The 27328-nt window shown below is 38.3% G+C and overlaps 1 protein-coding gene across 5 annotated transcripts; it reads right to left on the bottom strand.

Moving 5' to 3' along the window:
- Positions 1–177: 177 nt before the first annotated feature.
- LOC128512032 (trichohyalin-like) lies at positions 178–16310 on the bottom strand. 5 transcript variants are annotated; one of them, XM_053485142.1, is made up of 10 exons: positions 16305–16310; positions 16060–16117; positions 15728–15794; positions 11361–11374; positions 10510–10536; positions 7314–7347; positions 6059–6256; positions 4895–5097; positions 4191–4782; positions 178–2609 (listed from the first exon to the last, which is right to left on the bottom strand). In XM_053485142.1, the coding sequence occupies exons 9-10, from the start codon at positions 4768–4770 to the stop codon at positions 1300–1302; spliced, it is 1890 nt and encodes a 629-aa protein (XP_053341117.1). In that variant the 5' UTR covers positions 4771–4782; positions 4895–5097; positions 6059–6256; positions 7314–7347; positions 10510–10536; positions 11361–11374; positions 15728–15794; positions 16060–16117; positions 16305–16310; the 3' UTR covers positions 178–1299. The 5 variants fall into 5 exon arrangements, with proteins under 5 accessions (XP_053341117.1, XP_053341116.1, XP_053341114.1 ...); XM_053485141.1 differs by lacking the exons at positions 10510–10536; positions 16305–16310 and having other exon boundaries at positions 16060–16168; XM_053485139.1 differs by lacking the exons at positions 16060–16117; positions 16305–16310 and having other exon boundaries at positions 15728–16011.
- Positions 16311–27328: the final 11018 nt, after the last annotated feature.

Raw genomic sequence — 27328 nt, 5'->3', positions numbered from 1 at the left:
TAACAAATGAATTTAATTATAAAGTAAGCAATATAAAAAAGAAGGTTGTATAGGGGGAAAAATATATAAATTATATATTTTTTATATACAACATATATATTTTTATATTGCTTATTTTATATTAAAAATCGTTTCCTGTAATTTTTCACCACAAACAATATTTATTTAGTGTAATTTGTGATAAATAATTTGTTATTTGTATATTGACAAACCCCTACAAAATAAATGTGCCATAAAATAAATCATTTTTGGGGATTTGTATTAATCGTCTCGACGAGTGTCACATGCCTAGGGTTAATTGTAATAGTAATAATATATTCGATAATAATAAACCTTTGAATGTCCTAATATAATATTTAATAGAGATTATGTAGGGGGGCAATCCGTGGCAGGGGGGCATTTTAGCGCATAACACCTGTTTGTGTCCGCGGTAAAGTTAGTTTGATATTCACATCTCCGAATTCAATAGCTGCGTAAATAAACCCGCAAATAAGATACCCACATATATTTCCTCTCTACATTGTGTTTAAGCTACATCCGCCTTAAATTATACATGTTTAAAAGCATAAACACCATTATTCTGTACGGCGCAACGAATGATTTAGGGATCATCGCAAAATGCCGCACACCAACAAAAAGCGTAGAACGATATTGATCTTCCCTTCTGTTCAGCGCCTGAAGGATCAAAAAGCAACTTTGTTACCACACTGGAAACTAGAAATGCCAGACTAGTACTGCCTGACAAAATATTAATGTTTAACAAAAATACAGAAACATCAGCATACACATTGGAATAAATGAAATTAAATATATAATACCGAATGTTTCCTTATATATTGTTCCTCTGCAATTAACATGCCGACGTTAAACCGTTATTGTTGCACTCTGGTTCCACTTTTTCTCTGATGTTATTTTAATTTACTTGTATTAATGATCCATTTGTTTGTGTGTCATTATTTAGTTTCGAGTGTCCGATAAAGAAAATGAAGAATAAATAAATCAATAAAGAAAAGCATGAATTAGAATAGGTACTTTCCTGTTATTTTCCACTAATTCCCTCCCGTTCATTGCGCCCCACCTGTCATGTCTGTATTCCCCACTAGTGGGGCGCGCCCCACACTTTGAGAACCACTGGTGTAGGCGGTGTATGACTGGACCAAATCTGGATTGTAGTGGTGGGTCTCCTGGATCAAAAAAGCCAAGGCTGATTTTTTTTGTCATGGTCTGGCCCTGTCCACAATACCAGGCTGAAACCCTTCATATCTGACTTGGTGAGTGTCTGTGGCTTGATAAACTCTGTTACCCAGTGAAAAAATACTCTGTAAATGTCTGAAAAATTCCCTTTGACATCTCTTCTGTTACAGCTGCTCTCTCGGACTCTGAGCTGCTTCTCACAGTTTCCTCATAAACCTCTTCAAGCAGACTGTAAGTCTCTGTGAGATCTGATAGTTTATGTTTAAGAGTCTCCAGCTCTCTGTTCTTCTCCTCCATCTGTCTGCTGAACTCTTCCTGCATCTTTGTTTTTGAGGCCAACATGTTTCTCTGGAGTTCAGGCAGGATGATCTTCATAAGGTTTCTCTCTGTCTCCATCCTGACCTCTCCTTCATACACTTCCCTGATCTCCTCCATCTCCTGTTGGTGCCTCTCCTCCATCTCTCTCCTCTCCCTCTCTCTCTTTTCTTTTAGTTTCTTTACCTTTTTCTCCATTTCTGCCCTTCTCTCTACTTCTTGTTTCAGCTCCCTTTCAAGTTCTCTCTTTTTCTCTTCATCTCTCTCTTCTTTCATCTTTCTCTCCAGTTCAGTTGTTCGATCATTCAGTTGTCTAATGTCTCCTTCATGCTCCTGGATCACTCCCTCTATCTTTCTCAGAGAGTCCTGCACCTCAGTGTCTATTTTTCCCTTCACTTCCATCTCCTCTCTCATCCTTTTCTCTTCTCTTTCCTGTAGGATCTTAATCTCCATCGCTCTAATCTGAGATTCTGTCTCCAGGTAGATCTCACTGCTGTAGAATTTCTCTCTGTTTCTTTCCATCATCTTCTCTATCTTCTCCAGGAGCTCTGAGACCTGAGAACCATCTCCACTCTCCTTAATGTTAAGACAGTGAAACCTGTTCTCACATTTCTCTACAAGTCTCTGAACCTCTTGGTCTCCTGATTGGATAAACTCCTCAATGTTCTCCTTCTCAGATTTATTAGTAACACTGAATATGATCATGGTGTTTCTCCAACATCTCTCTCCAAAAATCTCCTCCATTTTTTCCAGCATCCCTCTCTCCTCTCCTTTAGGCTGCTTTACAGGTATGATCAGGAGGAAGGCGTGGGGTCCTGGAGCAGACAGATGGACACAGAGTCCCACATCCTGTCTCAGCCTCTCCAGAGAGAGTTTAGGAGAGAACCAGTCAGGAGTGTCCACCACAGTCACCTTCCTCCCAGCCACCTCCCCCTGTGTGGATGTAGATGTAGATGCAGCAGCCTGGTTCCTCTCTTCTCTGCTCAGGATGGTGTTTTCTGCTGTACTCTTCCCAGACCCCATCCTCCCCAGCAGCACCAGCCTCAGTTCTGCTACAGGAACCGACAGAGGAGAATGTGGACTAGACAATTCTCCACTCACTGAAAATAAAGAATTAATAGGTTCTTTACAGTGTTAAGCCCATTGCCTTCATATACTTGTATTTACATTTCAGGTTTTATTTTCTCTTTTTCTTATTTCAAATATTGATATTTGCATTTTAATAAACTTCTACATTTAAATCCCTAAATATGCCAACTTCTCTATACTGTAGTATTGGGTATACAGTAATAATTTATATTTTTACTTCTTCTGATTGGTGCTGCTAAGTCATCATGAGTCGCTCCACTCAGTAAACATTAGAACCAGTCAGAGTAAGAAACACATTCTTTAGAGGGTAGAGTTAGATATCGTTATTAATAAGTCATGTTTTATACACTTTAATTAACCACTTTTACAGTCCCCTAGTATCTGAACTGCACAGTTAAGTACAGTGGATCCTCGGATTGCGAGTAACGCGATTTGCAAGTGTCCTTTGCGCAAGAAGAGCAACGATTTTTAATACATTTTGTCTTGGAAAATGAAAAAGTCTAAGTATCATGTATCATGCATGTGCATCTTGTTTTGATGCCGAGCCTCACGTGATTACAACTGACCCAATGGTTTTTCTCTCTCTTGCGCTGCGGAATTGTGGGTAATCGTCTCTCCTGCTCGGTCTTAGTGCGCGTCTCTCACTGGTATAATCAACATCCATGCGTCCGTGTAGTGTTTACTATAACACACGTGTGTGAACATGTGTAAAGCAAAAGAAAGTCTCAGGAGAGAGGTTAAAGATCCATTTTCTCTCTCTCTGTATCAGCCTGCAGTTTGTCTGCGCTCGCATCATTGGACACCATGCCCCTTCTCTCTCTCTCTCTCTCTCTCTCTCTCTCACACACACACATACACACACACACACCTGCTCTCGCCTTCACAAACACACGCACCCCTCCTCCCCTCCTCCTCTCGCCTTCATACGCGCACACTCTCTCTCTCTCTCTGAGACACTGCTCTGTCACGATTCTTTTCAAAGATAAAGTGCGTTTTTTTTTTTACTTTACAGCATTGATTCCGTTAGTGTGCGCTCACGCTAGTGTCATTAGCGTGTGTGTGTGTGTGTGTGCGTGTGTGTGTGTGTGTGTGTGTAAAAAACTCAATTAAGAGAGGAAGAAGAGTTACTGTACAAGTCAAAAAGAGGAAGGGAGAGGAGGGTCTGATTTCTACTAATCATTTCTACTTATTTCTACTTACTTTAGCTCCACACATATACACAAACTCTCTCACACACACACACACACAAACACACACAGCATCTGCGCACATAAACGGAAACACTTATTTGTCGGGATTTATCTTTGCTTTTTTTTGTAAGGTAAAGTTCAGGTTAATTTGTTTTATTTTTACTTTATATTTTGTATTACTTATTTTTATGTATTTTTTTTTTTTTTGGACTGTGGAATGAATAATTTGAGTCTCCATTATTTCTTATGGGAAAATTTACCTTGGTTTACAAATGTTTTAAAATGAGTCCGCATTAGAATTATGTTTGTAATCCAAGGTTCCACTGTATCATTATCCCATATTTTACTGTTAGTTACTGATTTCTCACTTATTGTGAATGCTTAATTAAACGAATGCCTTACTTTTTGGATGTAACACTTCCTTGCTGTTTCTTCTCCTGATGGCGGCTGATGATTCTGGATCTGTTTGTTCCTGAAGCTGCTTGTCTCTCTTCATTAGCTGCGTCTCTCTCTCAGGTAGAAGTCTCTCTTTAAACTGTTTGATTTTTTCTGCTAACTCAGTTTCCTGTTGCTCCAGTACGATCATCATCTCCTGTAGTTGTCTCTTCTTGTCCTGGAGCTCCTGTCCCAGTGTCTCCAGTTTGTGCATATTCTCCAGTTGTGTGTTTTTCTGCTCCATGTGTTGCTGACTGTCTTCTAATTTCTTAACTGTTTCATCAAATTTAGTTTGAATCTGTTTGAGCAGCGTCTCGTTCTGTTCCAGTGCAGCGTCTCGTTCTTTCATCTCCAGTGTTTCTGATTTCTCCATTAGAAGTCTGTCTTTCTCCTGAAGCTGTTTGTCTCTTTCTATCAGTTTGTTTTTACTGGTTTCCAGCTCTTTGATCACACTCTCTAGTTGTCTCTCTTTGTCTTTCAACTCCATCTGATTCTTTTCTAGCTTCCTTTTTGTTTCTCCACATTTTTCTTTTACCTCTCTGAGCATTGCTTGTATATGCTACAGATATAGAAATAAAATGTCACATATTTCTTTATTATCAAACATGAATCTTGACTAAGTATAAATAAGGATAAAATATAATATTTACATAAATAAAAGGAATACATACCAGAGATTTTATATATGTTGATGTTGTGAACAGTGATTCGTCATTCTTATGACACTGCAGTAATCCCACATCCTCATGAAAAAGACAGTCGACTGCGATAGTATTTATTTTGCAATAAAAATTTACAGTTCTGTTGCTGTCTTGTACAATACAATCTGGATCATATGTGTGATGAAGGACCACCAGAACAGTAAGTTTGGTGTCTGTACAAACAAAATAGAAACCCAAAAATGTATTCAGTAAAAGGATTTCTGCATAATATATATTTATATACAGTGGAACCTCGGATTGTAAGTAATACGGTTTGCAAGACGAGCAAAGATTTTTTATAAATTTTGACTCTAGTCAACAAGTTTTGGTTTATGAGTACCGAGTATCACGCATGCGCTTCTTGTTTTGACGCCGACCGTCACATGATCACAACTGAGCTAATGTTTGTTTTGTCTCTTTTGTGCTAAAATCATTGTAATTGTCTCCCCTGCTGGGTCTTAGTGCTCGTCCATTACTGGTATAATCAACATCTGCGCACAGGTGTACTGTTTACTATAACAATGTGACCACGTGTGTGTTAAACATATTTTGTTTTGTATTTTTAAGTGTGTGTGTGTACAGCGCATATGTACTGTTTATTATAAAATGTGTGTGAGCATGTAAAGCAAAAGAAAGTCTCATTAGAAAGGTTAAATATACATTTTCTCTCTCTTTCTCTCTCTCTCTCTGTGTGTGTCAGTGTGCAGTTTGTGTTCACGCGCGTCATCGGTAAACATTACCCTTCACACACACACCCTCCTCCTCTCGCCTAAACATAGACACACATCCCTCCTCCTCTCGTCTTTACACACACACACACACACACACTCTCTCGCTCTAATGAAAACACTGCTCTGTCCCGATTCTTTTTAAAGGTAAAGTGCAGGTAATTTTTTTTTTTTTTACTTTATATTTTGTATTAATTATTTTAATGTATTTATTCTTTGGGTTGTGGAATATACGGTAATTTGAGTCTAATTTGAGTAATTTGATTTTTCATTCCAATAATTTGAGTTTTCATTATTTCTTATGGGGAAATTTGCTTTGGTTTATGAGTGTTTTAGAATACGAGCCTGCTTCTGGAACAAATTATGCTCGTAATCGAAGGTTCCACTTTACAGAAAAGATCCGTACCTGAAACATTTTGAAGCTTGTCCAGTGCTCTTTCAACATCGATTTCAGCTCTTGACACAACAGGACAGAAACCCAGAATAAAATCGCACTCATCCACTCTAAACACCTCCTGCAGCCGTGTTTGTTTGTTAAGACTTCTTAGAAAGTCCTTGTGGGAATTCAGTGTATTTCCAGTTTTTATTATAAAAAACTTTCTACCTGTGATCAAGCAGCAAAAACAATGTATTATTTTTTATTATTTATTAAAGATATGTAATATTCACAGCAATTGAGTTGTTAAAAGGACATGGGCTATTAAGATCTTATACTTAGCAAAGTCTTTCGAAACTTACACTGAGAAAATTCTGTACACTAATTTTCCAATATCCAAATTTCACCAGTGATAAAGATGAAAGTAATTTTTCCCCCCATTTTCTCTGTAATTTAGTCGTGTCCAATTCCTCCCCATCACTAGGGGGCTCCCACATTAAGGCTATTACTATCAATCAGTCGGGAGAGCTGAAGACTATCATGTGGTTCCTCCGAACCGCATCTTTTAGAACTGCTTGCTCACACACCGTTAGGGGCGGCGTAACACACTCAGAGGACAGTGCTATCTGCTCCTTCCGCTTGCACGAGCTCACAGACGCCCCTGATTGGCTGTACAACAATGATTAATGTGAAAGCACAAAGTACCTATCATCCCTTACCTCTAAGAAAGCTCGGCCAATCAGCTCTCTCTCGACCTCCGGCTGCGAGAGGTTACAGCATCACCCGGGAATCGGATGATAGGGCGAGCACTTTACCACTGCGCCACTCGGAGGCCATAATTAAGATTTACAGCATTCCACTTTCATGTACAAAGGTAATTATCAAAGATAAGAAAAAAAATAATCAAACAAAATAATCAAAGAAAATAATCATAAAATAATTTATAATCAGTAACAGAACTGCTAAATTCAGGCCAAATACTGAGAAAAATCCCAAGCTCTTCCTTTATTATACAGTCGTTTCAACGGGACTGTTGTAAGTAAAGATTTATTTAAAGAAAAAAAAACTAGAAAGGAATTTATTGCATATACAGTAAGACTAATCAAAATTTCAAAAAGCATGATTTTAGTAGAACATTTGTCCAAAACACGTTCTCCTCTGGGAGCACATGATGTACGCATTCACTTTGTGCCCAAACAGAAATGAGAGAAATTGTCTTTTGGAGAATTTTTACAAAAGGATGAGGTTTGTGTCTGCTGTCCCTGAATATTTGCCTTTTACTTACTTGGTCCTTCATCCTTTTGTATAGAAGATGTTTCCTGTGGGAATAAATCATACAGCATAAGCTGTAATGAATCATACATTCATACATGTAATAAATAAATATTTATTACATCATACATATAATCAATAAATCATATAGCATGTCTGGTGTCAGGTTACATAAAAAAGTGAACAGCTACTGTAAAGTCTATCTTACACTGTGTGGTTTCATAATTACTTTATCACACTGCATAATGTGATATTTTTTTTCTATAATAATTCTATAACAGCTGTGTTATAACGTGTTTTCCTCATGTTAATATAAAATATTTGCAGATGTGTGATTAAAGAAATATGATATGATCTGCTTTCATCATCATTCAGGTTAATCAGTTTGTATCAGTGTTATGCCTTGGGTACCGTAAGCATTTCAAATAGAATTTAATGGAAGCATGGAAATGTACGGGGGTGTAAAGGTGTAAATTGAAGTTTGAATGTCAATGTTGAAATTCAAATCAATGTTTGAACACAATGTTTTTTATCAAAATTGTACACGTCCTAGCTGTGCTTGATGGTTTGTGACCCTCCATCTTCCTCTTGATGACATTCCGGAAGATTTCTGGAGTAAATTGCAGCAGTCTCTTATTATTTTCCAGAGCTGTATATATATATATATATATATATACATATATATTGTAGCGTTTTTACGCCGGAAAGAATGCTGGAGAGACGAGTGAGCTTATTTGCTGCCCAATGCAATGGCTGGGAGTACTTTATTAGGCACACAGCAGGTATGGCATGAGCAGCACCTTCACTCAGGAGCCTACATCCAATTCAGCGTCAGCCTGAACTGGAGCACATTTCACACGTCACACACCCAACACACACACAACAGGGCCGAAGCCACTAACCCAAACACCTTTCCCCATCATGGTGAACACACCGACATCCCCGCAAGGCATGCTGGTCGTCAGCCGACGCCCCGCCTACGCCACACTGCCCCCACCCGAGCTGTGATCGTCCCTGGTCACCATGACGAACTTTGTTTCGGAGGCGTGGGTGCGGTCGGCGCTGGCGGTGGGAGCGCCGGCGTCCTTTGGCAGGTGAGGGATGAACGCAAACATAGTCCTGAGGCGGTCCGGCCTCCACAGAGTTCGTTGTTTCCTCGGCGTGCGGCTGGTAAGGCGCAAGACGGTCCCGGTGGAGCAAAACTCGTGCCCGCCCTGCCAACTGCACCCGGTAGATGACCTCGGAGAGCTGAGCTATTACCGTACAGGGGTCCACCCAGTGAGACACACGCCCGGCCGAGAGCCCCCTCCTCCTCCTTCCGGAGGAACACACCCACACCTGCTCGCCAGCAGCAAAATCTCGCCCCTGGCTGTGAGTGTCCATGCCCATTCGCCCCATAGGTGCCCCCACCCAAAAGTCTTGCAGCGGTGCCTGCGAGCGCTGGATGGGGCCCTTCTGCCTGGCGATGAGCGGTTCACAGTTCAGCTGTGAGACTGGCGGAGCGACTGCGGGTGACACAGGAACACGGCTGCACGCTGGCTCGGACGGCTGATCACCACCGGAGGGCCTGGAGGACTGCACGGGGGGAAAGTCCTGCGTCGAGGGTTCTACGTCGACACTGTGCTCCACTCGCTCGCAGTACCGGCCACGCGCTTTGCTGCCCGGCCGGCGAGGTAAAGCGCCGGTGTTAGCGCGCAGATTTCCCGCTCGGTCTGCTACCGGAAGTTCCGCCCCCCCCGGGTGTGTGCTGCTAACCTGTCCGGCTGTGGTTTGGGTCCGAGCAACCTGGCTACACCGAAGTTACCACACAGAGTTCCGCTGGACAAGTTCAGCACCGCACCCCATCTACCCAAAATGTCCAACCCCAAAACGCAGTCCTCCTCGACATTCCCCACAACGAACCCGTGGGAATAAGTCCGTCCACCCACCTGGACTCGCGCTGTGCGACACGCCCTTACCTTCACGTAGCCCCCAGCAACGGTGCAGATGTTGAAGGCGGGATCAGGCCGTCCGCAAACATGCTTGCTTTGCCCCAGGAACCCAGAGTGCAGCAGCGAAAAAGTGGAGGCAGTGTCCACGAGCGCCCGCAGTAAGACGCCGTCCAGCACACAGTCGATGTAAAGCACAGCGCGGCTTACCACGCGTCCTCCCGGTGCTAGTCTAGCGGCTGCTGGTGTACGCTGTCCCGTGCCTCGGCCTCGCCGCGAAACGTCGGAGAGTTGCTCGTTGCCTAGCAGCGACGGGTAGCCCTGTCCCCGGCTAGGTTCACAAATGGAGCGCCACTGAGCTGCGGGCGGTCGCTCGGCTCTTCCGCCGCGATGTACCGCCGATATGGGCTCAGTGTGACTCGGCCTCGCGCAGCGGCAGGTCGCTTCGCCGGCTAACGGCGCACGGAGCTGTATCTTGCTCCGGCGCTTGCGCAGCGCCAGCCTCCGCCCCGAGATCCAGCGCTGGGATTTTCTTCTTGCTGCTCCACGTTGGTTGACGTGGTGTGCTCGCGCTAGCTCCTTCAGGAAAGCGCTTCTTCTGCGCGAGTGGTCGCTCCGCTACTCGGCGGCCCGCTTGGATTTTTAGAAGGTCCTCCGTTGTGCGCTCAAACCCGTTACTCTCCATCCCACTTCTGACACCAATGTAGCGTTTTTACGCCGGAAAGAATGCTGGAGAGACAAGTGAGCTTATTTGCTGCCCAATGCAATGGCTGGGAGTACTTTATTAGGCACACAGCAGGTATGGCATGAGCAGCACCTTCACTCAGGAGCCTACATCCAATTCAGCGTCAGCCTGAACTGGAGCACATTTCACACATCACACACCCAACAGGGCCGAAGCCACTAACCCAAACACCTTTCCCCATCATGGTGAACACACCGACATCCCCGCAAGGCATGCTGGTCGTCAGCCGCCGCCCCGCCCACGCCACAATATATATAAGCTGTATACAGTATATGTTTGTACACTGGTCAAAACTCGCTCTTTCAATGATATCTTTAGGTTTCATAGATTTGAGGGAAAATGTTTCCCTCAAATGTATCTGTCTCTGAAAATCTGTCTGTATGTCTGTACGGATCTGGATAAAGATGTGATTTGCAGCTAAATTATTGACAGAGCTGCTGTTATAGAACATTAGTAATAATTAATATAAAAGTGGAAAAATAGACTACCTACAGTACTCAGTTAAGCTATTGAACAAACAACAAAAATGATCTTACCTGATGACGTCCTTGTTTCCGCAACAACTAAAACAGAAACAGACCACATCTCCAATAAATGTAATTCAAATTGTTATTTACAAAAATTAATAAAAAAATTAAATACATGGACAACCATCAAACAAAATCTCAAAATTCCCATGTTGTGTCAAAACTATCAATTGCTAGATATCTCATAGCTGCCTGTTAATCTTTTTATAAGAATTTGGATTAATGGATCTTTGACTGGCTACAGATTACAAAAAGCAATGTTTCCTAAATTACCTAGAAGATCTGCACTTGGTTGGTGCTTGGATTAATGCTTTTTAACCTTAAATATCACCCCGCTCCCCCCAAAAACAGGAAAAGTGTTTTTGCTGATACAGTAAGTGGCTCATCATGGAAATTTCAGTTCTCATTTTATCCCCTCCAACCTTGTGTGCTGCAAAGTCTTTTTATTGTCTGTTTTGATTCTTAGAATGTTTTTGTTTTTTGATTCATTTCCAAAAAAAGAAAGAAATGTGTAAAATAAGGCTCTGATATTATCTTATTATAAGATTGCTTTGCCTTCCTGTGATTTATCTAATTGTGGCTGTCTATTTGTGACTATGCATGTCTTAATATACAAAGTATAATCAGAATAAGCATAAGGAAGATTTAAAAAATAAAATAAAATTGGGCAGTGGGTGTGTTTATTAAGTATTAAGTATTTTTCTGCAGTACAGTCAGACATTCTGCATGTGTATGGTAGGAAAGATGTTGGTTTAAATCATTAATAAGAAAACTGCATGAAATAAAATATAATTTCAATCATTGGCAAATGGCAAATGATTCTTACCACCAGTAAGAGGATAACAAATTTATTTACTTACCCCGGATAAAGGATCTGTAAAAAAAAAAAAATTAAGGCAAAAATGAATTCATAATTAATTTCTCATAGGCAATCTCTGTGCTTACAATAAAATTCTCAAATAAAACTCAGTCTCTCTCAGTCTCAGTGTGTTAGTTTCAGAGATCATGCACTGGGACCATATAGAATGCACAATGTCGGTTTTATCTATGCAGTGGAACCTCGGATTACGAGTAACGGGGTTTGCGAGTGTTCCGGAAGACGAGCAAAGATTTTTAACAAATTTTTACTTAAAAAACGAGCGTTGTCCGAGTATCATGTATAACGCATGCGCTTCTTGTTTTGATACCGTGCGTCGCGTCATCACAACTGAGTGTTTTTTCTCTCACTGGCGCTGCGGGTTACATCTCCCCTGCTGGGTCTTAGTGCTCGTCTCTTACTGGTATAATCAATCCTTGTGTGTGTGTGTGTGTGTGTGTGTGTGTGTGTGTGCGTGTGTGTGTGTGTGTATGTTTTTCTTTCTCTTGCGCTGCAGAGTGTGTGTGTTGTGTGTGCGCGCATAATTTGACACCGCCGGTTCTCACACACACGCACACACACACCTACACACACACACACACACACACACACACTCGCTCTCTTTCTTTCTCGCCTTTACTGTGTGTCAGTGTTTGAGTGTGTGTGTTATGTGTGTGTGTTTTTTTCTCTTGCGCTGCAGAGTGTGTGTGTGTGTTATGTGTGTGCACGCATAATTTGACACCGCGCCTGTTCAAACACAAACACACACACATGCTCTCTTTCTCTCTCGCCTCCCACATGGAAAGAACCTATATGAGGATATATGCGCATTTATCCTCACCTATATGCAGTATATATGCATATATATCCTCACCTATATGGGGATATATGCGCATATATGAAACCTATATGCAGTATATATGCGCATTTATCCTCACCTATATGCAGTATATATGCATATATATCCTCACCTATATGGGGATATATGCGCATATATGAAGCCTATATGCAGTATATATGCATATATATGATAATATATATGCTGCATATAGGCAAAATTGAGGTGCATATATGTGCATATACAGGCCATATAGGTCTCCTGTACTGCTTCTTTATATCCACATATAAGCCCTATATGTACATACAAGATATGTCTCCTATATAGCTCATGGCAGGATGTGGTCATTTTAGCTCATATCTCACTTTGGCAACTGTCATACATGATGCGCTAATATTTTCTATTATCAAGGCAATAACTAAGAACTAACTAAATAAAAAACATATTTTAGAATTTCTGTCGCATTATCTGCTAATGACCCGAGGCAGGACACACCCACACGCCAATCACACGGAAATCAGTCCGGCTAATTTACATACTAGGCCACGCCCCCGGACAAGGAAACTCTTCAGAATGTTCTGGGGAGGAGTTTACATTTACCTCAGAAGAAGACCGTGTGGCCCTGACGACGAACGGGAGCATTTTGAAGAGAGAATCCAGGAGGACACACTGGGTAAGTTATTAAGTCTTAAATAACTCTTATTCTGATAATATTAAACTAATATTAGTAAATATTTTCCTCACTTCAGCTAGCTCTTGTCAGCTTGTGTGATACATTGGCTTTCAATGCCATTTACATAGTTTAGGTAAATCATGCTAACATGCTGCCTTTCTGTATGTAGCACAAACATGATATTTCCCGGTGGCTAAGCTAATGCCTTATGGAGTTTACAGATGTTTATAAACGTTTTAATAAATAATCATTTATTATTATTATACTGTCTTATTATTTTTGTCTTTTCTAGATGCTACATTGAAGAGGTGGCCGGCAGCCACCCGAGGGCAGACAGGCACATCTATCAATTCAAAGCTCACGAAGCTGAGAAGGTCCTCAAAATATATATATATGTTTTCTTCCTGTTGAGTTTTTTTGTCTTATTTTTTTTCTTGTACTATATTTTTGTTCTTTTACTATTTGATTGTTCTTAAAAAAATAAAATAATTAAATTTCTACATTTTGGGCTTTTATTTATGTTGTCTAACAGCTATGGATTTTAATAATTTTACTAATATCTAGGTAAAAATATAGGTGCATATATATGCACATAGGTACATGTATGCATGTGTATATATAGGTACATATATGCATGTATATATGTACACATACTGTATATGTACATATAATATAGGAAAACGGCCCATTTTATATATGTCACATATTAACTATTTTTATGTATTAATTTTTTTGGGGCTGTGGAACGAAACATTTTAAAGAAAAAAAAAGTATGTGAACCTTTTGGAATTTCATGGTTTTCTGCATTAATTTGTCATTAAAACATTTCATCTGATCTTCATCTAAGTTAAGAGTATTGACAAAAATAATGTGCCTAAAATAATAACACAAAAAATATGATCTTTCATGTTTTTATTGAACAAATTCAGTCAACATTCGAAATGGTAGTGGAGTATAAAGTATGTGAACCCTTGAAATTAATAACTGGTTGACCCCGCCGTCTTGGCAGCAATAACCTCAACCAAGCCACTTCCTGTGGCTGTGAATAAGATCTGCACATTATTCCAGAGGAACATTCTTCCTGTTAGAACTGCTTAAGCTCTGTCATATTCGTTGGACATTTTATGTGTACAACTTTCTTCAAGTCTTTCCATAGCATTTCTATTGGGTTGAATAGAAATCCAAAAGGCAGATTTTGTTTTTCTGAAGCCTTTCAGAAAAACACACTCTGGTGTTTTGGGTCATTGCCCTGTTACATCATTCAACTTCTACAGGAGTTCAGCTGACATACAAACATTCCCACATTATACTTTCTGATACACTTGGGAATTCATCTTCCCCCTTAAATAACAAGGCTGCCAGGCCCTGATGCAGCAAAACAGGCCCAAATCATGATGTTTTCTCCACCGTACTTTATGGTTGGGATGATGCTTTCATGATTACTGTATATGCAATGTCTTTTTTTTTCATGTACGATGTAGTGCTGTGTGTTTTTTCCAAATAGTTCAATCTTAGTTTCATCAGTGCACGAAACATCTTGCCAATATCACTGTGAAGTGTCAATGTACTCTTTCACAGCAATGTTATTTTTAGTAAACAGCTGCTTCCCTTGTGAGGTCCCACCATGCACAGCCTACTAGCTCAATGTTTACGTACTGTAGACCCATGAACACATATGTTAGTCAGTTCCAATGATGCCTTAAAATCTATAGCTGTTACTCGGGATTGTTTCTTTACCTCATTGGACGTTGTGTCATTTTGACTGGGCGCCTACATTTTGGTAGAGTAGCTACAGTTCCAAACTGTCTCCATTTGCCTAACTGCAGACTGGTGAATTTCTGAAGTTTTTGAAATTACTTTGTAACACTGTCTAGCTTTATGTAAATCAAGAATTCTTAATCATATAATTCTTATAAATAAAACAAATTAAGCTCTTTTTGTTGAGGCATGGGTCACATAAGAATCTTGTGTAGAACAAACTCAAAAAGTTTGAGTGGTTTCTAATCATTTAAAATAGTTCTAGTCCTCACCTCCAAACTAACACTTGACACCAATTGGCTTTTTTGAGGTTATTAACTCAATGATTCACATACTTTTTCCACAAGCACTGAGGATTTTTATGGTTGTTCTCGATGGAGACATAAAAGATTTTATGACGTTCAGATCAGATTTTATGTAGAGAACCATGAAGTTTCACATACTTGTTCTTAATGTTTTTGACATTCTGATTTTGAATACTCAAAACAGAACAATACTTTGCTTATCCATTTTTATTTTTTTTATTGATTTATTAATATATGTATTTATTCATTTATGTTTTTATGCTTTCCAGGCCTCTATTAACTTGCTTTAAATAAGAGGAAAAAAGTCAATTATTAACAATTAATGTTGTGTTTTTAGCTAATTCATGTTAATGGGTCAGACTATGCTACTCACACAATGTAAATAGCATAAGTTAAACTAACTTTTACTTTATAAACTAGCCTGAATGATTAAATTAGTCTTATTGCAGTAGGGAACTAGCAATTTTGTCAGGCTAATGCTACTATAACCTCTCATCTCTCTCTCTCTCTCTCTCTCTCTCTCTCTCTCTCTTTTTATTTTTCTTATTCATTGTTTCTATCACTTTATCCTGTATACAAGGTCTCAGGGCCCTGGTGCCTATTCCAGGAGACTTAGGGCACGAGGCAGCGTATACCCAGAATGCAGTGCCAATCCATCGCAGGGCACACAAACATATAGTACACACACTCACATTCATGCTCATTGACACACTACGAGAAATTTGGGAGCGCAAATTAGTCTAATCTGCATGTCTTTGAACTGTTAGAGGAAACCAGAATACACGGAGGAAACCCACCAAGGTTAGGGAGAACATGCAAACTCCATGCACACAGACCCAAGGCAGGAATTAAACCCAGGAGACCCTGGAGGTGCAAGGCCACAGTGCTAACCATTATGCAACCATGACGCCACTACTGTAAACTTTACTTCAAAACTATCATAAGCATAATTCTGTATTGACTGTCCAGCTTAGACAGCAGGAAAAAGACAAAATCACTAACTCAGTGCTAAACTCACTAATAAAATTCCATAAGAAAGCTTTATAATACTGACAAAATATCAATTATAACCTCTGCTAGTTAAACAGTGAGGAATGACAGACCATAACCATCTGTATATCTGACTTACTGCTGCTTCCAGATGAGGCCATATTAATATTTTTGTGGGGTTCAGACTAAAAGAAAACCTACAAAGTAGAAAGATCAAGGGAGAAAGAGAAACAAAAACACAGAATTCATAGTTTGACTATACAAATACAAAACATTATATAACTACATTCTATATTTATTTCATATCTAGCTACAAAATAAAACCATCATTTGGTATATTTATGTGTATTATTATTAACAGACGTTTATGTATTTTATTCCTACCTTAACTTCTTCTTTCACTTTTACTTTCTTGATTTGATAGGTCCGCCCCTTCCTCTCTTAGCTCCACCCATTTGTACATTCCCTTCCAGAACTCCGCCCCTCCCCGCTTCCTGCACAGAAACATGTCACTTTTAATAATACAATTAAATTATTTAAAAATAAAATTACAGTTTTTAATTGTTATAAAAAATATTTTAGGTTATTATAAAAATAAATATATTTGTCACAAAGACAATATTATGAGAGTTCTAAACCAATTATATATTTACTTTATATATTATATATATTTACTTCAATTATTCACTATTTCTATTACGTGGTGCGGTTTGGAGCGCCACACCACAACATACAGTATGGTTATAGTATTTATAAAAGCCCTAACGCAGAGCTTCTGAAGGGGTCAACGAAAGAAACCCCTTCACGGGATGATCCTCCCGTATGGAGATAGCGTGGGATTATTAATTATTAACTCAATACGACACAAAAGGAAACTGAAAAACTAAAAAAAAAAACAGAGCTCCGCCGTCTACGCGACACCGGACGTGGCTCTGGTAACTAAAAATAAAACCTAAGATTCTCTCAGGGCGTTCACCCTTACTGAGGATTTATACGAGTGTATGTGTGAAAGAGAGAGAAAGAGAGAGAGAGAGAGAGAGAGAGAGAAAGAGAGCTTTATGTTTTAACACTATTAACCCAAACCGAAAGCACGCTTAACTGATGCGTGTCGCTCTCTCTCTCTCTCGTTCACCGGCGTCTTAGGAAGACAGAGGCTGGCTCTCTGCCGCTCTTTCTGAACTGTCTGCACGTTTGTCTTTTCTCTGGCCCTGATACCTTACTGGTGCTTCCTAAATGATCACGCGAAGTGCGCAGGTACACTACAGTATCAGGACCGTTAAATAGACACGGGCTGTGTTCCATTCACAGGGTGCTCCCTACTCCCTGCTCCGTTTGCAGTGAATGTCGGTGAAGGTAACTTCGCTCAACAAAATTTCACCATTTGGAACACCTTGCGAAGGCACCAGCGCTGACGTCACTTCCCACGTGCGTTACCATGGTAACATAAACCCCTCGGATACATGTCGCTGCTGCTGTGAAAATTTCACACTACAGATTAAATATTAAATATTTTATTTAAAATAAATTATTTATTAATTGTAATAATAATTGATTAAAGATGAACAGAGATGTATTTTTTTGCAGATTACTAGCCTATATAATACTAATGATCATGATTAAATTAAAATATAAATTGTTGTGTCCTTTTAATATGTCCTTAATAATAATGATAATAAATATATGACCACTTTTATTCCCCTGCAGATTGAAATAACCGAGTGAAGTATACTCCGCATGGTACTGTACTTCAGGCCGTTTGGAACGCACCTACAGTATTCAGACTGATTGATGCTAACTAACTTCCTTCTGCTAAATCCGGATAAGACAGAAGTTCTAGTCATAGGACCGCATACAGCTAGGAGTAAAATTTTAGATCATACCGTAACTTTAGATGGCCTTTCTGTTCCATCAAATGCAACAGTGAAAGACCTCGGTGTGATTATTGATTCCAGCCTTTCATTTGAAGCACATGTAGATAATATTACCAGGATAGCATTCTTTCACCTCAGAAATATTGCCAGAATAAGAAATTTATTGTCGCTAAACGACGCAGAAAAACTAGTTCATGCTTTTATCACCTCTAGGTTGGACTATTGTAATGCCTTACTGTCTGGTTGTTCAGCTAGATGCATAAATAAGCTTCAGCTAGTCCAGAATGCAGCAGCGAGAGTCCTCACCAGAACCAGAAGATATGAGCACATCACCCCTATCTTATCTTCACTCCATTGGCTCCCTGTGAAATTTCGCATTGATTTTAAAATACTACTCTTGACATATAAAGCATTAAATGGTCTCGCGCCGCAGTACCTGAGCGAACTGCTAGTGTCTTACGATCCGCCACGCCTACTTCGATCAAAGGATGCAGGCTGCTTGTCAGTACCGCGTATTATGAAAAATACAGCTGGGGGCAGAGCTTTTTCTTACAAAGCCCCAAAGTTATGGAATAGTCTTCCAAATAGTGTTCGGGACTCAGACACAGTCTCAGTGTTTAAGTCCAGGCTAAAAACCTATTTATTTAGCCGAGCATTTTTATAAATAGATTTGCCATAGGTAAAGGAGCAGATCTGGGGGACTCATGGACGTAGAGTATTATGGTGAACTGGTATGTTTGGATGCTGTCTTCCTCACTCTCATTAATCACTCAGGTTTGCTGACGGTGAGGTGATTGTTTGCTTTACATGTCAGGAAGCCCTCATGTTTGTGTTTCCTTCTGGCTCTCCCTTTTAGTTATGCTGTCATAGTTAGTCCTGCCGGAGTCTCTGCTTGCACGCTACAGTTAATATACATTCACATTATACATTGTGTGACTGTGACCATACCTAACTGCCATCTCTCCTCTTCTTCTCTTTCCCCCCCTCTTTCTTTTTCCTCTCTCCTCCTGTCCCCCCCTTTCACTCTTTCTCTCTCTCTCTGTCGAGCTACACATGTCGTTCCTGAGCTGCCAGTGATCCAGACTCCCTCTGCCCTCCGGACCTGTCTGACCCATCCTGGTGCCCCGCTTCTGGCTGAAGATCTCGTCACATGGATGCCCCGTGTGTCTCTCTGGGATGCGTCTGGTGTCTGGGAATGATTCTCTCTACCTAGAAAATGGTTCTGGCCTTGACTGGTGTTGGCAACTGTTTCTCTGGGGACTTGACAGTTCGATAGGTCATGACTGGAACTTCTTACAAGTCTACCTGGGTCTTCAATAACTACCTGGACTCCATATTAACATCAATTAACATCAGCTATTATAGCTGAACTGCCTCCCACCCTACACACTGTATAAATGCAGATCATTTACTGCTTTTTGTTTCACCCAAATGAGGATGGGTTCCCTGTTGAGTCTGGTTCCTCTCAAGGTTTCTTCCTCTTACCATCTCAGGGAGTTTTTCCTTGCCACTGTCGCCCTCGGCTTGCTCACCAGGGACAAACTGACCATTTTGATTCATACAAATTCACATTTCATACAAACCTAAATAATTCTTTTGACTATGTAAAGCTGCTTTGCGGCAATGAAAATTGCTAAAAGCGCTATACAAATAAAAATTGAATTGAATTGAATTGAATTGATTGACTTGCGGCGGCGTTGCCTGGCAACAGCGTGTATAAAATATTGCGCCTCTGCCTGTTCAGATCTGCCCGTTCTGTACAGTGCAGAGTATTTATTCGCAGCTTTGACCCTCGTGAGACACGCGTTGTTACAATTTCAAACTTTATTCAACATAGACTGATCAAAAGTGAGCTGATGTTATTATGCAAGCTTACAGTCCAATCACAATGCTTACTGTACACATCATGAAAAAAAACTATTACACAATTCTCAAGATACTGACAAAGAGTTTCCGTTCAGTTCAATCCTTCATACCAGGGATGTGAAAAAGGGCTGCATGAAAAAGTGCAGCTTAGTCATGCAATAGTAGTTCATCCACCTGCTTCTCTATGAAATTCCTTTAGATGATTATTCCATGTTCTGCAGAATACTTACTAAGAATCCACACATGCATCAGATCCTACAAGCAAATGTGTGATCATTGACAATAACCTGATTCTTTGTGATCTATCATAATTTAATTATATATTTATTACTTCTCATAAGGAATGCAACATTCACAAAAGCTACTTTATAATTAAGATTAAAAACACATGCCAATGCAACCAGCAAAAATAAGCACATAAATACACACAAAGTACAGTATATACCATCTTCCATAAAACAAAAAAAAATGGAAAATAGTGAAAAAAATAATAATAATATTAATAAACTAGCTCATCCACCTCTGAGCAAGGATTTCAATACTGGGCCCTCGTGGTTAATGTTTGCAGTTTAAAAACCTTATTTAATTTTTGATACCAATGGATGGGAAAATTGAGTGTGTGACTCAAGTCTTTCTTTAGTTTACTTTAGTATCCTTCTGATCACACCAGCAAATATCAGCATTTATCATGGCAGATTCATGGCATAATTTAACCTACTTGCTACCTTTTGTACCACTAGTGTTAATGATCTTCTGTTCAATTCAGTCTTGCATTTCAGTCCATTTTTATGATTTTTGTCTATAAAGTTGATCCTGAATAAAAAAATGAAGTCTTTCTATTCAGATGCAAAAAGAAATCAGTAGGAATTGCTAGAGCCAGATCGCTATCTTAATAAGAAATTGTGCAAGTGATGAAACCGTAACTACGCTAATTGAACAGCTACTATGTTAATTCTTTCCACCTCTTCTTTATTTTTCTACCCATCCCGAGGATTCTGGAGATTGTGCCAGCTCTAATAGACAAAGGCCAACCCTGCAAGGATCTTGAGGCATCCGGAAAAGGACCACCTCCAGGTTTACACATGCTGCTCCTGAGCTCCCAATGATCCAGACCCCATCTGTACTCTGCACCTGTTGTTTCATCCCTGTGCTAAACTTGACTTTATGTTAACTTTATGTTATGACAACTTCTGTTATACTGAACTTCCAGTAGCCTAACAGACATGATGTCCTTATATAATTCCTGTTATCCATTATCACCCAAATAAGGATGGGTTCCCTATTGAGTCTGGTTCCTCTCAAGGTTTCCTCCTATTGCTCTATTGCCATTTCAGGGAGTTTTTCCTTGCCACCATTGCTGACACCCTTTGCTTGTTCATCAGGGACAATCTCATTATTATTCAAACACATTTTTTCTCACTCATGGACACTTCCGTACATTTTCTTTTCATTTTGTGAAGCTGCTTTGAGACAATGACCATTGTTAAAAGTGCTATATGAATAAAATTGAATTGAATTGAATTGAATTGAATTGAATTGAAACAACCTCTCTGTTGTGTTTGCTTAGCAATAGGCCAGTATCAACAAAGCGACATCCCTACTAAATATATATATATATATATATATATATATATATATATATATATATATATATATATATATATTTTTTTTTTAATCACTTTCAAAGTAGATCCAATCTAAACTGCATGAGGAACATTTACAAATAGTCACGCACACCTGCAACATAGCCCAACCAATCACAGCAATCTAGAAAATCATGCTGCAAAATCTGGATGTGTTGCCTGATTGGGTAATTTTTTGGGTAATTTTCTCTATATGCATTTTTTTATTCTAAGATGGAAAATATGTCTTGTCCAGGTATTAAAAATCAATATATCTTTAAGCACTGTCATGTTCAAGTTACGGCTATATATTCTTAAAGAACATTCCTTGGAAATCAAAAATGATGTGAAATAAGTAGAGCTGCATTTTTTAAACATCATTAATGCTGTTAATGACTTGTTAGACATTTTGCAAGATAAGATAGGTGTATTTAATTGTCTTTTGCATGATTGCTATTAGGTTATTTTTAAAAGTTCAGGAAGTAGTTTCAGCTGTGCTTCAGACTCAAGCTTTACTCACTCAGAACTTTTCAGCCCACTTTTAAATTTAACAAAAGCATTCTAGGTCAATTTTTATGGATTTAGCCATCCATAAAAAAATTCAGAATTGAACTCTACCATTTTTTATGTATGGAAATGGTTGCAGGAAAAGGAAAAAGGCTTGCCCTGCAAAGGGCTTGTATGAAAAAAACATCTATTTATATAGATAGATGAAGCTCAAAATGTTCCATGTCTAAAAAGTGCTTGTGAGAATAAACCTCAGGAACAACAGAATGATCAGAACATTTGTGCATTTTGCTTGTTTGTGTTACGTTTGGTTTGATGTCACAATTTTCCTCAATTACTGTAATCTTGTTGGTGCCCTGATTCCAGTTTGTGAGGGAAGCAGAGTACCGATTGGGAAAGTCTCTTTTAGAAGCAAAAGATGGAAGACTGGAAGCCCTACTGCACACTGTGAAATGCTACTGAATAAACCACAGTTCATTCATAATACTGAGAATGTGTACTGTACTGCATAGTTTTACTGGCATATTTTATTTCCCTTTTTTTTTTTTTTTTGCAAAATCATTTAGAATAATATCTATTTTTCCTTTCCCAAAGAAAGGAGATAAAAGGACAAATAGGAAAAAGACAAAACTATGTTCTTATGAGTATATTACATATTTAATAAAATAGGCTGGTATAACACTTACTGTATAGTACTGCAGTACTGTATAAATCGATGCTTCATTTCCATGTTTAAGTCTTACATGAGTGAATGTGAGGGTTTTTCACTTCTTCTTTTTTAAATCCTGTAGTTTTGCAATTTTATTCATCTTTAAAGGCAGATCAAGTAAGAGAATAAGAACTAGCTTTATCTCACTATGTAATCCCTGCTACATTAATGCACTTATCCCATCACTAATGCATTTATCCCAGCCTTTCACTAGTGCTTGGATACCATCAACCTAGAAAGTTTACTCAGTACCACCTTCTAGCCATGATCAGACTGCCTGCTTCACATCTAAAATTCTGGCCTCCCAGGAACTCCTTTAATTGCCCAAACATGTGGAAATGGCTTGGAGCGAGGTCAGGACTGTACAGGGGATGTGGTAATAACTCCCAGCCATAAGCTGTATGTGGTCATGTATTTCCCTGTAAAACCAGAATGCCTTTGGTGATCAAACCAGGCTGAGAGGCCTGAGAGGGTTCCACTAGCTGATTGTTCAAATGAACGACTGCAGTGGTCTCTGAGCCTCATTCATTCATGGACTTACAACCTTCTTTAAAACGTTTGCATCCTTCAAATGACTTGACATCCCTCATATTTTTGTGAATGAGACTCATTTTTTATATTTCTTTTGTAATTTTTTTTTCTTCTGTGGAATGAATTCTGATGCCTGCTAATATTGCACAAAGGCTTACAGTATTTCGTCTTGTTTTCTGTGGGGTTCTTTCTGTGTTTTTGTGGATCAAAATATGATGTATTTGGATATGATGTACAGTACATAACTGTTCTACAAATTATTTTAAAAAACACACCCATTTTTACAGCAAAGATCAATTGCAAGTGAAAAATAAATGAGACAGAAGCACAATGCTTAACAAAGGATTCTCGTATAGAATGAAAGGCCTGAGTATTTAAAGTATACCATTACAGTATTGGGAATAACAATTAAACCTTCTCATCACAGGGCACACACATACACACTGTGTGTATGTGCCACACACTTAGCCTAATCTGCAGTTCTTTGGACTGTGGGAGGGAACCAGAGTAGTTGGAGGAAACCCAGCAAGCAGGCAGTTTGATCATGGCTCTGCCGTATTAAGAAAACTTTCTACCTTCATACGCTGGGATGAGTGAATCAGTGTAGCAGAGAAATAAAGATAAATAAAAATAGTCCTGGTTCGATCAGAACACCTCTTGTTAATTCAAGATTGTTTCTTTTTATATATATATATATATATATATATATATATATATATATATATATATATATATATATATAAAACATAATAATTTGGAAAAGACATACAAAAGTTTATTTCCAGCTTAAGCCGTATAATGGAATTAGTAAATTCAACAAAACAAGTGACACCATGCACAGTAGGACACTTGCAAATGCAAATGTGCAAATAAAACATTGCAGTGGAAAAAAAAAACTGTAAAATGAAACAAAGATTTTCTTGGTTTTTGAAGTTCTTTTGTAAACTGTTAGCAAGTCTGAATTTCAGGAAAGACTTAGTAACTATTTTGAGGGAGGGATGGGAATTAAACAGCATGTACTGTATGCCTAGTACAGTATTTACTTTACTGTACATATTATTATTTACTACAAGTATATTCATTCATACTAAATGAACAGACTAAAATAGGAGAGCAGAAGACATTAAATTGTAAGAAAAGGTAAAAATCTGCAAAGAATGAACATTTGATTCACTTTCTCCTGATATTATCTGTGAAGAGCTTAAGATGAAAAGACTTTATTCATACTAATCAAAATAGCATATAAATAATCACATAGTCAAAAAATCTTACTAATAATAAAAGTAATAAAATCAGATTCAACAGTTATTTTCGAAAGAAAGCCCAAGCTCTGTCTGTGGCTTACAGTCATTTGAGAGCAGCCAAGAACAATACAGTGCTTTCACTTTGTTATATTACCTCTGGTCATGCCTCTGCTCGCCAGATATCAGGTTAGACTGGAAATACAAGATATGGATAATTTTTTCTATATACTACACAGGTGAAAATAAGGCAAGACTCATGAGATTACAAATAGTTTGATGTAGTAACAAAAGTAACTTTCAGTTTTGCTTCTAGTTTTTAGTTTTTTGCTTCTTAGATTTTTGCTTATTTTCCCCTATAATCAAAATAGCTAATAATAATATTTTATTATTATTATGTTTTTGATATTTTTTAACCCAACCTTTTTAAATACTATACATACAGTAGTGTCAGCTCCACACATTTTGGAACTACAAAAGGCATTTGGCTCAAGTTCATAACCATGTTCGAAATAAAACACTTAAGATTAGAGCAATTACAGTCCAGCCATTTTCATACACACACACACACACACACACACACACATATGGGGGGTTCATAAGTATTAGAACAAAAGGCTGACAAGCTGTTGCACGGCCAGGTCTGCTTAGACAATGACTAATCGAGCAGGTAAAAGGCTGGGAGGTGGTTCGGAGTGTTACATTTCATTCGAACTCTTAACATGAGGTCCAAAATATGTATTTTAAGTTAGAACAGAACAGGGTTTTGTACACATCTCCTTATGCATATCTTGTTACTCATAAGCTATACAAATTATTGATTTGTATTTCCTTAATACATTTTGTATGTTAAATTCCATAAAATTGCATTTTGATAAAATTATATCTTCATGATGCTTTGCCACACTGAAGGTAACTGTCATCGTCCTGTAACCTAAAGCTTAATTTGCCCAGACACTATGGCCACAAGGTGAACATTTCTAAGGGGGAAGTCCAGGTACAAAATATTATACAAGTCAGTAGTTCAATATAGCGATGAGACACTAGTGAAAGTAAATTTCCTTTATTGTTATCATTATACCAAGCTGATAGCTTTATCACCAATAATTGCAGGTATATCCAATATTTGACCTTTGACCTGTGCTGTATGAACATCTCTTCCAATAAATACTTGAAATATACCTTTTTAATCTGTCTCCATAGTGGGGTGTCCAGATGAGCATGGTGAACTATTTATACATGTTAAAATATAAGCTTATAAGCTTATTAAAGATATCTGATGTCCTTTTGCTTAAAAGTAAAACAAAATTTATTTTATTAGCGTTCAATACATGTTTATTAACATCCATTTAATACTGTTACACAGGATTATACAGATTTAACAGATGTTCAACTACTTATTAAAACACTAACCGTACATTATTTGTGCTTATTGTGTGTGTTTGCACACATTGGAATTTTATTATACAGATGTTAATGTTACTGAATAAACTCGTCATGCTTACTGGTGGGTTACAAAGCAAATGAGACATTTCCTACAATGTTGTTATAGTAAAATTATTAACATTGGTTAAGTTGTACGCAGTTTAGTACCACTCTAAGGTTCAAAACATTTCGAAAGCTTAAGGAGATTTTAAACATTTTAAATATTAATTAAATAACAAACTATTGGACTATTTAAAACATTTTAGTTACATGTAATATTGCAGAACATCTGGGTAACAAGTTTCTGTTAGGCGTACTGTACATTACATCAGCTACGAACTTTGTTCCGAACTTACAGGGGACCCCCCATTGACTGTTGCTCCATCTCCACTTCCCGCTGTCTTTCCATCTGGAAGTTAGCAGAACAAAAAAAAAATGAAGATTGTTATAGACAATAAATCTTTAAACAAAACAATTGAGGTTATTAAAGTTATTTGAATTTAGAGAGTGCTTTAACCTCCAAATGAGAACCGAGGTAATTAAAATTGTTAATTCTATTAGACAATAACATTTGAGGTAATAAGTATGACTTACCATCTTTAACATTCTTAGGATGTTTCTGTAAAGGGAAAAATAATGTATGTTAATGTGAGACATACCATGCCTGGTGCACCAGAATAAATAATAAGCTCTTCATGGGCTCAATGAATCACAATGGTTCTTAGTTTCCAGAGTGAAAACCAAAGAAACTTTAAATAATACTGAAATAAATTATTGAACTAGTATTATTTTGCTAGTCGAAAGAAGACATTTTTAGGTAAACTGACATTCTTTTGTAAATAAACATTTAAAAAGTATCATGACAAAAGGCAAAAATTTACTAAATTAGTCACTAACCTCTGCTGTTGTTTTGAAAATTCTAATGTATTTACATTAACACAGAAAATTATCAGATAACTGACTGAAATTCAGGATACATACCACTTCAACATGAATCCATTTTGCAACCTTATTTACTGCATCATCATTCTTTTGGCACTTGAGCAGTCCCTCATCCTCATGGAACAGACAATCAACAGTGATGGTCTTCTTTCTGTTCACAGCTCTGCTGCTGTCTGGTACCACACTCTCTTTGTCAAATGTGTGATGGAGCACCACAACAACGACATGTTTATCTGTAAATATTTTTTAGAGAATGCATAAGCATTTCTCAAAAAAAAGCATAAAATTTAAAAGCAGGAAAAAAATTATATCACAAACCATCCAAGCCTTTGAGTTTTTGCAGTGCAGCTTCAATGTCGGTTCCAGCTCGTGAAACAATCGGGATATAAAACAGAATCACTTTACTCTCTTTTATCTCAGTCTTCTTCATAGTTTTTCTTATTTTTTTAAGTGCTTCTTCAAACTGCTCACAGGGTTTTTGCACATTCTCAGAACCAATTTCATGGTATTTAACTGTTTAAAAGAAACACAAAACAGCAGGTTAAATAGAGTGTTCACATACTGTCTCAATGTTCACACATACTAAAGTGTTTGAGCTGAGTTTGCCAGTGATGTGGTGAGTGATTTAGGGCATTTAAGAAAGCTATGAGAAAACATGCTGAATAGCATCATTGTGGTAACTGTATAATGTGTT

Source organism: Clarias gariepinus, chromosome 24 (genome assembly GCF_024256425.1).
Source record: "Clarias gariepinus isolate MV-2021 ecotype Netherlands chromosome 24, CGAR_prim_01v2, whole genome shotgun sequence".
Classification (NCBI taxonomy): domain Eukaryota; kingdom Metazoa; phylum Chordata; class Actinopteri; order Siluriformes; family Clariidae; genus Clarias; species Clarias gariepinus.
Note: the sequence above shows the minus strand (reverse complement) of the source record. Positions and strands in the feature narration are given on the sequence as shown.